Consider the following 12,399-nt stretch of genomic DNA (forward strand, 5'->3'; position numbering starts at 1 on the left):
GAAAAGCCTGGGCTGCAAGGTTGGGCAAGAAGCGCTGGCGCAGGTGGGAAGAAGCTGGGCTGCAGGGGGAAGAAGCCTGGCCCATGCAGGTGGGGAAGGTAAGCTCTGGGCTTCTGCTGGAGCTGGGGGTGATGCCGGAAGTGGTCCTGGTCGAGCTCAGTCGACTGGAGCTCTGGGGGCGGCCTCTCTTTGGCGGAGCGCCGGAGGAGGGGTGGCGAAATCTTTCCTGAAGGTAGGTAGGAGGGTACTGGGAGATCCGTGTCCCAGAGAACGTGGGAGGAGGGGAGGAGGTGACAGGGGGAGGTGTGGGGAAGGAGTTGAAGGGGGAGGTGGTGGGGAGAGGTGACAGGGGGAGGAGTGGGGAGGAGGTGCGGGAGGAGGTGGGGAGGAGGTGACAGGGGGAGAGGAGGTGGGAGGAGGTGACAGGGTGGAGGTGGTGGGAAGGAGGTGGTCAGGGGGGTGGGTAGGTGGGGAGGAGGTGGCAGGGGGTTGGTGGTTGGGAGGGGGTGACAGGGGGTATTGAGGTGGGGCGGAGGTGACCAGGGGGAGGGAGGTGGGGAAGGAAGGTGACAGGGGGAGGAGGTGGGGAGGAGGTGACAGGGGGAGGAGGTGGGGAGGAGGTGACGGGGAGGAGGTGGGGAGGAGGTGAAGGGAGGAGGTGGGGAGGAGTGTGACAGGGGGAGGGAGGTGGTGGAGGAGGTGAAAGAAGGAGCCTTACTCCTCTCCTCAAGTCCTGGATCAGCTACCTCTGTCAGGGAGACCTGGACAGAACGGAGGGAGACAAATGGACTTAACAACCTACACCCAACTACACATCAACTTTGTTGGTTCTGTTATGGTGTGGTATAGTGTGGTATGGTATGGTGTGGTGTGGTAGGTATGTTGTGGTTATGGTTCTGGTAAGTGTGGTATGGTGTGGTAAGAGTGGTATGGTAATGCTGTGGTATGGTATGGTATATGTGTGGTTATGGTAAATGGTATAGTGGTGGTTAGTGGTGTGGTATGGTGTGTGGTATGGTATGGTGATGGTGTGGTAGTGGTATAGTTGTGTGGTATGGTGTGGTGGTGGTATGGTATATTGTGGTATGGTAATGGTATAGTGTAGGTTGGTAATAGTATGGTGTGGTATGGTTGGTGTGGCTATGGTAATAGTGGTGGTATGGGTATGGTATTAAGTGTGGTATGGTGTGGTACTGTGTGTGGTTATGGTATGGTAATGGTGTGGTATGGTGCTGGTATAGTGTGGTATGGTGTGGTTAATGGTATGTGCTACTGGTATGGTATAGTGTGCGTATGGGTTGGTATAGTGTGGTATGGTGTGGATAATGGTGTGGTCATGGTATGGTATGGTGTGGTATGGTATGGTATAGTGGTGTATGGGTGTGGTATGGTCTGGTATGGTATGGTATGGTTGTTGGTATGGTATAAGTGTGGAATCGGTGTGGTATGGTATGGTATATGTGTGGTATGGTGTGGTATGGTAATGGTATGGTATGGTATGGTTGGTGTTGTATGGGTATAGTGTGGTATGGTGTGGGTAGGTATAGTGGTGGTGACTGGTGTGGTATGCGTATAGCTGTGGTATGTGTATATGTGTGGTATGGTGTGGTATGGTAATAGTGTGGTATCGGTACGGTAATGTATGGTATGGTATAGGAGGTGGTATGGTATGCGCTGTGGTCTGGTGTGGTATAGTGTGGTATGGTGTGGTATGGTATGTGGGTGGGTATGTCAGGTAATGGTGTGGTATGGTATAGAGTGGTATGGTATGCTGTGGTATGGTATGGTATGGTATGGTGTGGTATGGTATTAGTGTGGTAATGGGTGTGGTATGGTATAGTGTGGTATGGTGTGGTATGGTATGGTCATGGGTATGGTATGGTGGTGGTATGGAATCGGTGTGGTATGGTGGTGGTATGGTATAGTGTGGTATGGTGGTGGTTGGTATAGAGTGGTATGGATGGTTATGGTATGGTTATGGGTGTGGTTATGGTATACGTGTGGTAACTGGTGTGGTATGGTATAGTGTGGTAATGGTGTGGTATGGTATGGGTATTGGTATGGTATGGTATGGTATGGTGTGGTATGGTATAGTGTGGTATGGTGTGGTATGGTATAGTGGGTATGGTGTGGTATGGTATAGTGTGGTATGGTGTGGGTAATGGTATAGTTGGTCATGGTACGGTATGGTATGGATGGTATAGAGTGGTATGGTATGCTGTGGGTATGGTGTGTGTATAGTGTGGTATGGCTGTGGGTATGGTATCAGTGTGGTTGGTACGGTATGTGTGGTCTGGTAAATAGGAGTGGTATGGTATGCTGTGGGTATGGTGTGGTATAGTGTGGTTATGGTGTGGTATGCGTATAGTGTGGGGTATGGTACGGATATGGTGTGGTATGTAATAGAGTGGTATGGGTATGCTGTGGTAGTGTGGTATAGTGTGGTATGGGTGTGGTATGGTATGGGTGGTATGGGTTAGCGGTATTGGTGTGGTATGGTATAGAGTGGTATGGTTATGCTGTGGTATGGTGGTGGTATAGTGTGGGTATGGTCCGGTATCGTGTGGTATGCGTATAGTAGTGGTATAGTGTGACATGGTATATGTGGTATGGGTGTGGTATGGTATGGTATAGTGGTGGTATGGTAGAGGCGTGGTGTGGTGTGGTTAACCGTGGTGGTAATAGTGGTGGGTGTGGTGTGGTCCAGTGTGGTATAAGTGTGGTGTGTGTGGATGGTATGGTATATGGTGGGTATGGTCTAGTGGTGGTATGGTAGAGCGTGGTGTGGTGGTGGTCAGTGTGGTAATAGTTGGTGTGGTATGGTATAGTGTGGTTTGTGTACGGTATGGTGTGGTCAATGGTATACGAGTGGTCTGGTATTAGGTGTGGGTATCGGTACGGTTTATGGTGTGGGTCTGGTGTGGTAAATGTGTTGGTATGGTACGGTTTGGTCATGGTATAGATGTGGTATGGTATAGTGGTGGTGTGGTCGGTATAGTGTGGTGTGGTGTTGGTATGGTGTGGTATGGTAAGTGTGGTGTGGGTGTGGTATGGTTAGAGCGTGGTGTGGGTAATGGTATGGTTGTGGTGTGGTGTGGTATGTATAGTGTGGTTATGGTAGCGGTATGGTGTGGTTGGTGGTGTGGGTATATTGGTATAGTGTGGCTGTGGTGGTGTGGATGGTATAGTGTGGTGTGGTATGGTGTGGGTTGGTAATAGTGTGGGTTATGGTTGTGTCATGGTGTGGTATAGTGTGGTCATGTACGGTATGGTGTGGTATGGTATCAGAGTGGTATGGTGGTGTGTGGTGTGTATGGTATAGAGGTAGTATGGTGTGGTGTGTATAGAGTGGTATGGGTGGTGTGGTGTGGTATGGTAATAGAGTGGTATGGTGTGGTAATGGTGTGGTATGGTATAGGTGGTGGTGTGGTATGGTGTGGGTATGATTTGGTGTGGTATTAGTGGTGGTGTGGTGTGGGTGTGGTATTGGTTGGTATAGAGTGGTATGGTGTGGTGTGGGTATCAGAGTGGTATGGGTGTGGGTGTGGGTTGTGGTATGGTTATGGTCTGGTGTGGTGTGGTGTGGTATAGAGTGGTATGGTGTGGTATGGTGTGGTGTGGTATAGTGTGGTATGGGTATAGTGGGTATGGTGTGGTCTATGTGGTGGTATGGTATAGTGTTGGTATGGTATGGGTACGGTATGGTGTGGTATGGTATCAGGTGGGTGTGGTGTGGTATAGTGGTGTATGGTGTGGGTATGGGGTAGCGGTGTATGTGGTGTTGTCTATTGTGCTATGGTAGGTAAATAGTGTTGGCTATGTATGGTATAGTGTGGTATGGTATAGTGTGGTATGGTCTAGTATGGTATAGTGTGGTTAGTGTGGTGTGGTAATGGTATAGTGTGGATGTGGTGTTGGTATAGTGTGGTGTGGGTATGGGTATAGTGTGGTATGGTATGGTACGGTAATGGTGTGGTTGGTAAAGTGTGGTAATGGTTAATAGTGTGGTATGGTATAGAGTGGTTATGGTGTGGTGTGGTGTGGTATGGTATGGTGGGTGGTGTGGGTAAAGAGTGGTAGGTGTGGTGTGGTGTGGTATGGTATAGAGTGGTATGGTGTGGTCTGGTCTGTGTGGTATGGTATAGTGTGGGTATGGTGGGTGGGTGTGGTGTGGTGTGGTATAGAGTGGTCATGGTGTGGTATGGTGTGTATGGTATAGAGTGGTATGGTTGTTATGGTAATGGTGTGGGTATGGTATGGTGGTGGTAATGGTATAGTGGTGGTGTGGTGTGGTGTGGTATGGTGTGGTGTGGTGTGGGTATAGAGTGGTATAGGAGTGGTCCCGTGTGGCTCAGTTGGTAGAGCTGGCGCTTGCAACGCCAGGGTTGTGGGTTCATTTCCCAACGGGGGACGCAGGATGATAGTACTGAACTTTCCAATTTGTAGTCGCTCTGGATAGAGCGTCTGCTAAATGACTTACATGTAAATGTAATGGTGGTGGGTGTTGGTGTGGTATGTTGTGGTGTGGTATGGGTGTGGTATGGTATAGGAGTGGTTATAGTTGTGTGTGGTATGGTATTCGTTGTGGTTGTGATGTGGTGTTGGTCATATTGTGCTATGGTATGGTATAGTGTGGTATAGTGTGGTATAGGTGTGGTAATAGTGTGGGGTATAGTGTGGGTATAGTGTGGGTAATAGTGTGGTATAGTGTGGTATAGTGTGGGTAAGTGGTGGTCTGGTAGGTGTGGTGTTGGGTATGGTATGGTGTGGTATGGTATAGTTGTGGTATGGTGTAGGTTGTGGTATGGTATGGTGTGGAATGGTATAGTGTGATGTGGTGTGGTATGGTTGGTATGGTATAGTGTGGTATGGTATGGTGTGGTATGGTTAGTGGTGGTATAGTGTGGTGTGGTATAGTGGTGGTGTGATAAAGTGGTGGTATGGTATGGTGTGGTTTGGTATAGTGTGATATGGTGTGGGTATATGTTTGGTATAGTGTGGTATGGTATGGTATGGTTATGGTGTGGTTATGGTTAATAGCGTGGTATGGTATAGTGTGGTGTGGTTTGGTATAGTGTGGTTTGGTATATGTGTGGTATGGTGTGGTTTGGTCTAGTGTGGTATGGGTATGGTATGGTATAGGTTGGTGGGTATGGTGGTGGGTATGGTCTGTGTGGGTTTGGTAATAGTGTGGTATGGTGTGGTATGGTGTGTATGGTATTAGTGTGGTTTTGGGTATAGTGTGGTATTGGTGGTGGTTTGTATAGTGTTGGTATGGTATGGTAATGGTGTGGTATGGTATAGTGGTGGTATGGTAAGTGTGGTATGGTAGGTATAGCGTGGTATGATATGGTGTGGTTTGTGTGGTATGGGTATGGTGTGGTATGGTGTGGTATGGTTACTGTGTGGTTTGGTATCGTGTGGTATGGTGTGGTTTGGTATAGTTGGTTTGGTAATAGTCGTGGTATGGTGTGGTTTGGTATAGTGTGGTATGGTATGGTGGTGGTAATGGTGTGGTAATGGTATAGTGGTGGTATGGTATGGTATAGTGGTGGTATGGTATGGTATAGTATGGTATGGTGGTGGTATGGTATGGTGTGGTTTGGTATAGTGTGGTTTTGATATGGTTATAGTGTGGTGTGGGTAATGTGTGGGTATGGTATTTTATGGTATGGTATAGTTGTGTGTGGTATGGTTTTGTATGCTGTGGTATAGTGTGGTTTGGTATGGTGTGGTTGGTTGGTATAGTGTGGGTATGGGGTGGTAATAGTGTGGTAATGGTCTTTTATGGTATGGTATAGTATGGTGTGGTATGGTTTTGTATGCTGTGGTATAGTGGTGGTTTTGGTATGGTGTGGTTTGGTATGGTATACCGTGTGGTATGGTTTTTGTATGTTGTGGTCATAGTGTGGTTTGGTATAGTGTGGTTTGGTGTAGTGGTGGTATAGTATGTCTGGTATAGTATGGTGTGCGGGAGTGTTTTGTATGCTGTGTATGTGTGGTTTGGTATGGTATAGGTGGTGGTATGGGTATAGTATAGTATGGGTGTGGTATGGTTTTGTATGGTTGTGGTATAGTGTGGTTTGGTATAGTGTGGTTTTGGTATGGATAGTGTGGTATGGTATAGTGGGTTTGGTATAGTGTGCCGTTAATGGTGTGGTATAGGTATAGTGTGGTTTGGTATAGTGTGGTTTGGTATAGTGTGGTTTGGTATAGTGTGGTTTGGTATAGTGTGGTTTGGTATAGTGTGGTTTGGTATGGTAGCCTAGTGTTTAGAGCGTTTGGCCAGTAACCGAAAGGATGCTGGATCGGATCTCAGTGCTGACAAGGTTAAAATCTGTCATTCGTCCCCTGAACAAGGCAGTTAACCCACTGTTCCCCGGTAGGCCATTATTGTAAATAAGAATTTGTTCTTAACTGACTTGCCCAGTTAAATAAAGATACAACCATACACATGAACAGCCAGACTGGAAACTCGTGTCCGACCACAACTTGACAAACCAACAGTCTCAGTCTGAATACAAACCCCCCAAAAAACCAAAAGGTTCCTTCCAGCCTGTAGACAAAGTAACCTGTTTATAGTGCTCGTGTCCAGGCTCTAGTCTGTCAACAGTGGATACCAGCGGGTGAAGTGTGTTAGTTTGGCCCAGATCTAGCCATCAGCCCTTCAGACTTCCCATTTTATCAGAAGAACTAAACTTCAGCTCTAATCTGACAGGCAGCTGTTGTGGTTCTCATCGGGCTGGAGGCCAGGGGCCGGGGGTAAATGTCTGACTCCTGTTAGTTAAGAATCTATAAATAGTAATAGACCAATTCTCTAGTCAGATAGACAGTTTCTCTCTCATTCTCCCACACCAACACTATATCATAGTCAGATAGACTAGTTTTTTTGTTAAATCTTTCCAATGTGTCAAGAAATGTACTTGTTTTTCTCATGATCTGGTATGGCCTAACTGTGTTGCTGTCCTGGGACGCTGTGGGGTCTCTCTCTCTCTCTCTCTCTCTCGCTCTCTCTCTCTCCTACACACAAACAATCTCTCACACACATTCTCACGCTCTTTCTTAGCAACTGTCTGCACAGGACAGGCCTGCAAGAGATAGCTCTATCTCTCTGTCTCTCTCAGTGTTTATCTCTATTTCTCTCCAACTGTTAGCACGTAGCATAGATCTGTGGGATCCCTCTCTCTCTCTCTCTCTCTGCAACTGTTAGCATGTAGCATAGATCTGTGGGATCCCTCTCTCTCTCTCTGCCTCTCTGCAACTGTAGCAGTAGCATAGATCTGTGGGACCCTCTCTCTCCTCTCTCTCTGCAACTGTATGCAGTAGCATAGATCTGTGGGATCCCTCTCTCTCTCTCTCTCTTGCAACTGTTAGCACGTAGCATAGATCTGTGGGATCCTCTCTCTCTCTCTCTCTCTGCACACCGTAGCACACATAGCATAGATCTGGGGATCCCTCTCTCTCTTTCTCTCCAACAGTTAGCACATAGCATAGATCTGTGGATCCCTCTCTCTCTTCTCTCCAACAGTTAGCACATAGCATAGATCTGTGGGATTCCCTCTCTCTCTTCTCCTCCAACAGTTAGCACATAGCATAGATCTGTGGGATCCCTCTCTCTTTTCTCTCCAACAGTTAGCACATAGCATACGATCTGTGGATCCCTTTCTCTCTCTTTTCTTGTCTCTCTCCTCAGACTGAAAACAGAGTGTCCGTTGTGTTTCTCCTTCCTTCCTCGTACAGAGACGTAATAATAGATCATGAGGGACTATAGGAAGCTTGCTTCTGAAAGGGCAGGGCTACAGTTACCAGCTAACAACATTTCTCTCTCTAGGAAACTTCCCATGCAGGATAAAACAAACCAACGGGTATTATAAAACGAGTAAACGTATCACCCCTGAATGCATTACCACTAATTGTCCTTGGCTGAGCCAGTTCTTCAAGCTACTTGGCCCCGCACAGCCCCCGTACGAAGGCATAGAGTATATAAACGTCAGTAACGTGACCGAGCGCTGAAACATGCTGCCTGAGACGACTCTGAACATGCTGCCTGAAGAGAGAAAAAAAGTCCACGTCCAAATACCTTCCATACTGAAAGATTATGCCATGAAGAAAGGGGTGGAGGAGGAGGGAGAGAGAGAGAGAAACAAACCCATGATGTTGAATAACTCCCATATTCTACGGGTGAAATACCACAGGTGTGTCATCATAGCAGCAAGATTTGTGACCTTTTGCCACAAGAAAAGGGCAACCAGTGAAGAACAACACCATTTTAATACAGTATTTATGTTTATTTATTTCCCTTTGTCTGTAACTATTTGCACATTGTTACAACACTGTATTATGACATAATATGACATTCGAAATGTCTTTATTCTTTTGTAACTTCTGTGAATCTAACGTTTACTGTCATTTTATTGTTATTCACTTTTTTTATTATCATTCACTTGCTTTGGCAAGGGTAACATATGTTTCACAGCCAATAAACCCTGACATTAAATTGAATTGAGAGGCGACAGAGAGAGCAGAGAACAGGAGAGAAAAGACATAGAGAGAGCAGAAGAGAGATACAGAGAGTAGAGAGAGAGAACCAGAGAGACAGAGAGAGAGAGAGAGACAGAGAGAGAGAGAGACCAGAGAGCGAGAGAGAGGATATAGAGAGAGAGAGACAGAGAGCGAGGACAAGAGAGAAGAGAGAGAGAGACAGAGAGAGAGACAGAGTAGACAGAGAAGAGAGAGAGAGAGAGAAGAGAGAGAGAGAGACAGAGAGAGGAGAGAGAGAGACAGAGAGAGAGAGACAGAGAGAGAGAGAGACAGAGAGAAGAGAAAGAAAGAGAGTAAGAAAGGTTATGATATGGTTAGACGCTGCAGTCACACACACGGCTACAGTGTGATGTGTTTGACGTCTAGCTGACGATAATGGTGATGTAGTCTAGGAAGTCTTTAACATCTGTACATGAGCAACAGCTCGAGACCCTTCCTAACAATAACCACAGTGTCATGGGGCTGTGCTGCTATACTGGCAGTGACGAGAAGCAGACCTTGTCAGAGTATGTATATGTCATTCAAACAACATGAAGAATGTGGGTTGTGTGCAAGACAGTCACACAACAGACTAGACAGACAGACAGACCAGGACCAGACAAAGACAGACAGACAGACGACAGACAGACAGACAGACAGACAAGACAGACAGACAGACAGACAGACAGACAAGACAGACAGACAGACAGACAGACAGACAAGACAACAGACAGACAGACAGACAGACAGACAGACAGACAGACAGACAGAAGACAGACAGAGCAACAGAACAGACAGCACAGACAGACAGACAGACAGACATACGACAGACAGACGACGGACAGACAACAGACAGACAGACAGAACAGAAGCAACAGACAGACAGACAGACCAGACAGTACAGCAGACAGACAGACAGAAGAGACAGGACGAACGACGGAAGAGTACAGACAGGACAGAGAAGTGAAGAGCAAGATGAACAACAGACAAGACGACGAGACAGAAGGACAGGTTTATGACAAAGATGAGGTAAATCTGCTGATAGCAAGCTATGCTGAGGGAAGTAACTGGTGTGAGTAAAACAGGGGAAAGAGTGGTGTGTTAAAGCGGGAGGAGCGGTGTGTTAAACGGGGAAGAAGCGGTGTGTTAAACGGGGAAAGAGCGGTGTGCTGTTAACGGGGAAAGAGCGGTGTGTTAAACGGGGAAAGAGAGTGTGTGTAAACGGGGAAAAGGGTGGTTAAACAGGAGAAGAGTGGTGTGGTAAACAGGGGAAAAGAGTGCGTGTGTGTAAACGGGGGAAAGAGTGGTGGTAAAGCAGGGGAAAGAGTGGTGTGGTAAACGGGGGAAAGAGTGGTGTGGTTAACAGGGGAAAGATGGTGTGTTTAACAGGGAAAGAGTGGTGTGGTTAACAGGGGAAAGATTGTGGTGTTTTAACAGGGGGAAAGAGTGGTGTGTTAAACAGGGGAAAGATTGGTGTGTTTTCAAAGCTATTAGAACACCAACAGCAGCACTCTGATTCGGTGTGGGTACGAGGCACAGGCAGCAGTCACACACACACAACCACACACACACACACACACACCACACACACCACACACACACACACACACACACACACAACACACACACCACACACACACACACACCACACACAACACACACACACACACACACCACACACACACACACACACACAAAAACACTCTGTCACACTTCTGTTTACAGTCACTCTGACTAGTAGGTTTATTAGGCGCACTTTATCACTTTCGTTCAAACGTACATTTACCGTCCTCAATAGTAAAGCGTATCGTCACTCCATTACCTCTCAATAGTAAAGCGTTATCGTTCAACTCATTTACCTCCTCCAATAGTAAAAGCGTTATCGTTCAAGCTCATTTACCTCCTCCAATAGTAAAGCGTTATCGTTCAACTCATTTACCTCCTCCAAATAATAAAGGCGTTATCGTTCAACTCATTTACCTCCTCCAATAGTAAAGCGTTATCGTTCAACTCATTTACCTCCTCAATAGTAAAGCGTTATCGTTCAACTCATTTACCTTCCTCCAATAGTAAAGCGTTATCGTTCAACATTTACCTCCTCCAATAGTAAAGCGTTATCGTTCAACTCATTTACCTCCTCCAATAGTAAAGCGTTATCGTTCACTCATTCTCCTCCTCAATAGTAAAGGCGTTATCGTTCAACTCATTACCTCCTCCAATAGTAAAGCGTTATCGTTAACACTCATTTCCTCCTCCAATAGTAAAGCGTTATCGTTCAACTCATTTACCTCCTCCAATAGTAAAGCGTTATCGTTCAAACTCTCATTTACCTCCTTCCAATAGTAAACGCGTTATCGTTCAATCATTTACCTCCTCCAATAGTAAACGTTATCGTTCAACTCATTTACCTCCTCAATAGGAAAGCGTTAGTTCAACTCATTTACCTCCTCCAATTAGTAAAAGCTTATCGTCAACTCATTTACCTCCTCCAATGTAAAAGCGTTATCGTTCAACTCATTTACCTCCTCTAATAGGAAAGCGTTATCGTTCAACTCATTTACCTCCTCAATAGTAAAGCGTTATTTCAACTCATTTACCTCCTCCAATAGTCAAAGCGTATCGTTCAACTCATTTACCTCCTCCAATAGTAAAGCGTTATCGTTCAACTCATTTACCTCCTCAATAGTAAAGCGTTATCGTTCAATCATTTACCTCCTCTAATAGAAAGCGTTATCGTTCAACTCATTTACCTCCTCTAATAGTAAAGCGTTATCGTTCAACTCATTTACCTCCTCTAATAGTAAAGCGTTATCATCGCTCTCATTCACCGTAACTATTATCAATTGCCATGGCAACTAGTCTCTTGGTACTAAACCGTAGGCCGCGTCCTTCACCAGTGCTCACTGAAGTACATCATCATCATCATCATCACTGATGAAAACACTGACTGTCACACAGACACTCTTTCATTCAAATAGCAAATTAGAGATCTAGTTTTTAGACACACACACCTACACAAACAAAACTGCTATTCAGATCCCAGACATACCGCCATTCGAAGGCTGTCAAGGGTTTCTGCGGTTTCTCACGGTGTGTCTAGAACCTCTTACATGGCAGGAGCGGGGGACTTTGAAGTTCAATCCAAACCTTAAACTAACTTGACATTTAAGTTGTTTTGTGGGACACCCAGACTAGAGCCAAGCTACCACACTAATGTTTACTAAAGCCAGAACAACCCAGTCCCAGACCCTAAAAAACTACTTCTCATTTAGAAAACTACGTGGCATCGATATGAGTCAGAAACATTTATTCTACTCTCAAAAAAAATGGACTACAAAGTGTAAATAGAACAAGTTTGGTCATAAAGTCAGTCTTGTCTTGTGGTTGTGACTCCGTCACAACGTAAATGAATGTTTATTTGAATCCTGCGTACATGTCCACAGCTGGCAGCACACAGGTGGTCATCAATTCAGAGAGCAGCTGCAGGTGACCTGATCGTAATGCCTGTGGTCAATTTAGGTTGACTTTGGATATCCCTCTGGGGCTAGTTAGGGACCATCTGTAAATTACACAATCTACACATTTCAAGGACCTCAAAGCCTTGACCTGTCGTTTGCCTGCCCCTGTTGTTGTAATTAACATTGTTACTTCAACACAATCTGCACTTGGGTCTTACCTGAAACAGAGAGTACACCGTAGGCAGAATACCTGATCACTGTGACTGACCCAAAAATAAGGAAAGCTTTGACTATATACAGACTCAGTGAGCATAGCCTTGCTATTGAGAAAGGCCACCGTAGGCAGACCTGGCTCTCAAGAGAAGACAGGCTATCTGCACACTGCCCACAAAATGAGGTGGAAACTGAGCTGCACTTCCTA

General features: G+C 46.0%; 1 protein-coding gene across 1 annotated transcript in view; it reads right to left on the reverse strand.

Moving 5' to 3' along the window:
- Nucleotides 1-39: 39 nt before the first annotated feature.
- LOC139025689 (mucin-5AC-like) overlaps nucleotides 40-12,399 on the reverse strand; it is a gene marked incomplete at its 3' end in the record, with an annotated part of 45,513 nt that continues 33,153 nt past the window's right edge. Inside the window, exon 6 of the mRNA XM_070440855.1 lies at nucleotides 40-761. Coding sequence (XP_070296956.1) covers nucleotides 40-761 — 722 coding nt within the window. The remainder of the gene's footprint in view (nucleotides 762-12,399) is intronic.

The sequence above is a fragment of the Salvelinus sp. IW2-2015 genome, unplaced genomic scaffold (genome assembly GCF_002910315.2).
Source record: "Salvelinus sp. IW2-2015 unplaced genomic scaffold, ASM291031v2 Un_scaffold3071, whole genome shotgun sequence".
Classification (NCBI taxonomy): domain Eukaryota; kingdom Metazoa; phylum Chordata; class Actinopteri; order Salmoniformes; family Salmonidae; genus Salvelinus; species Salvelinus sp. IW2-2015.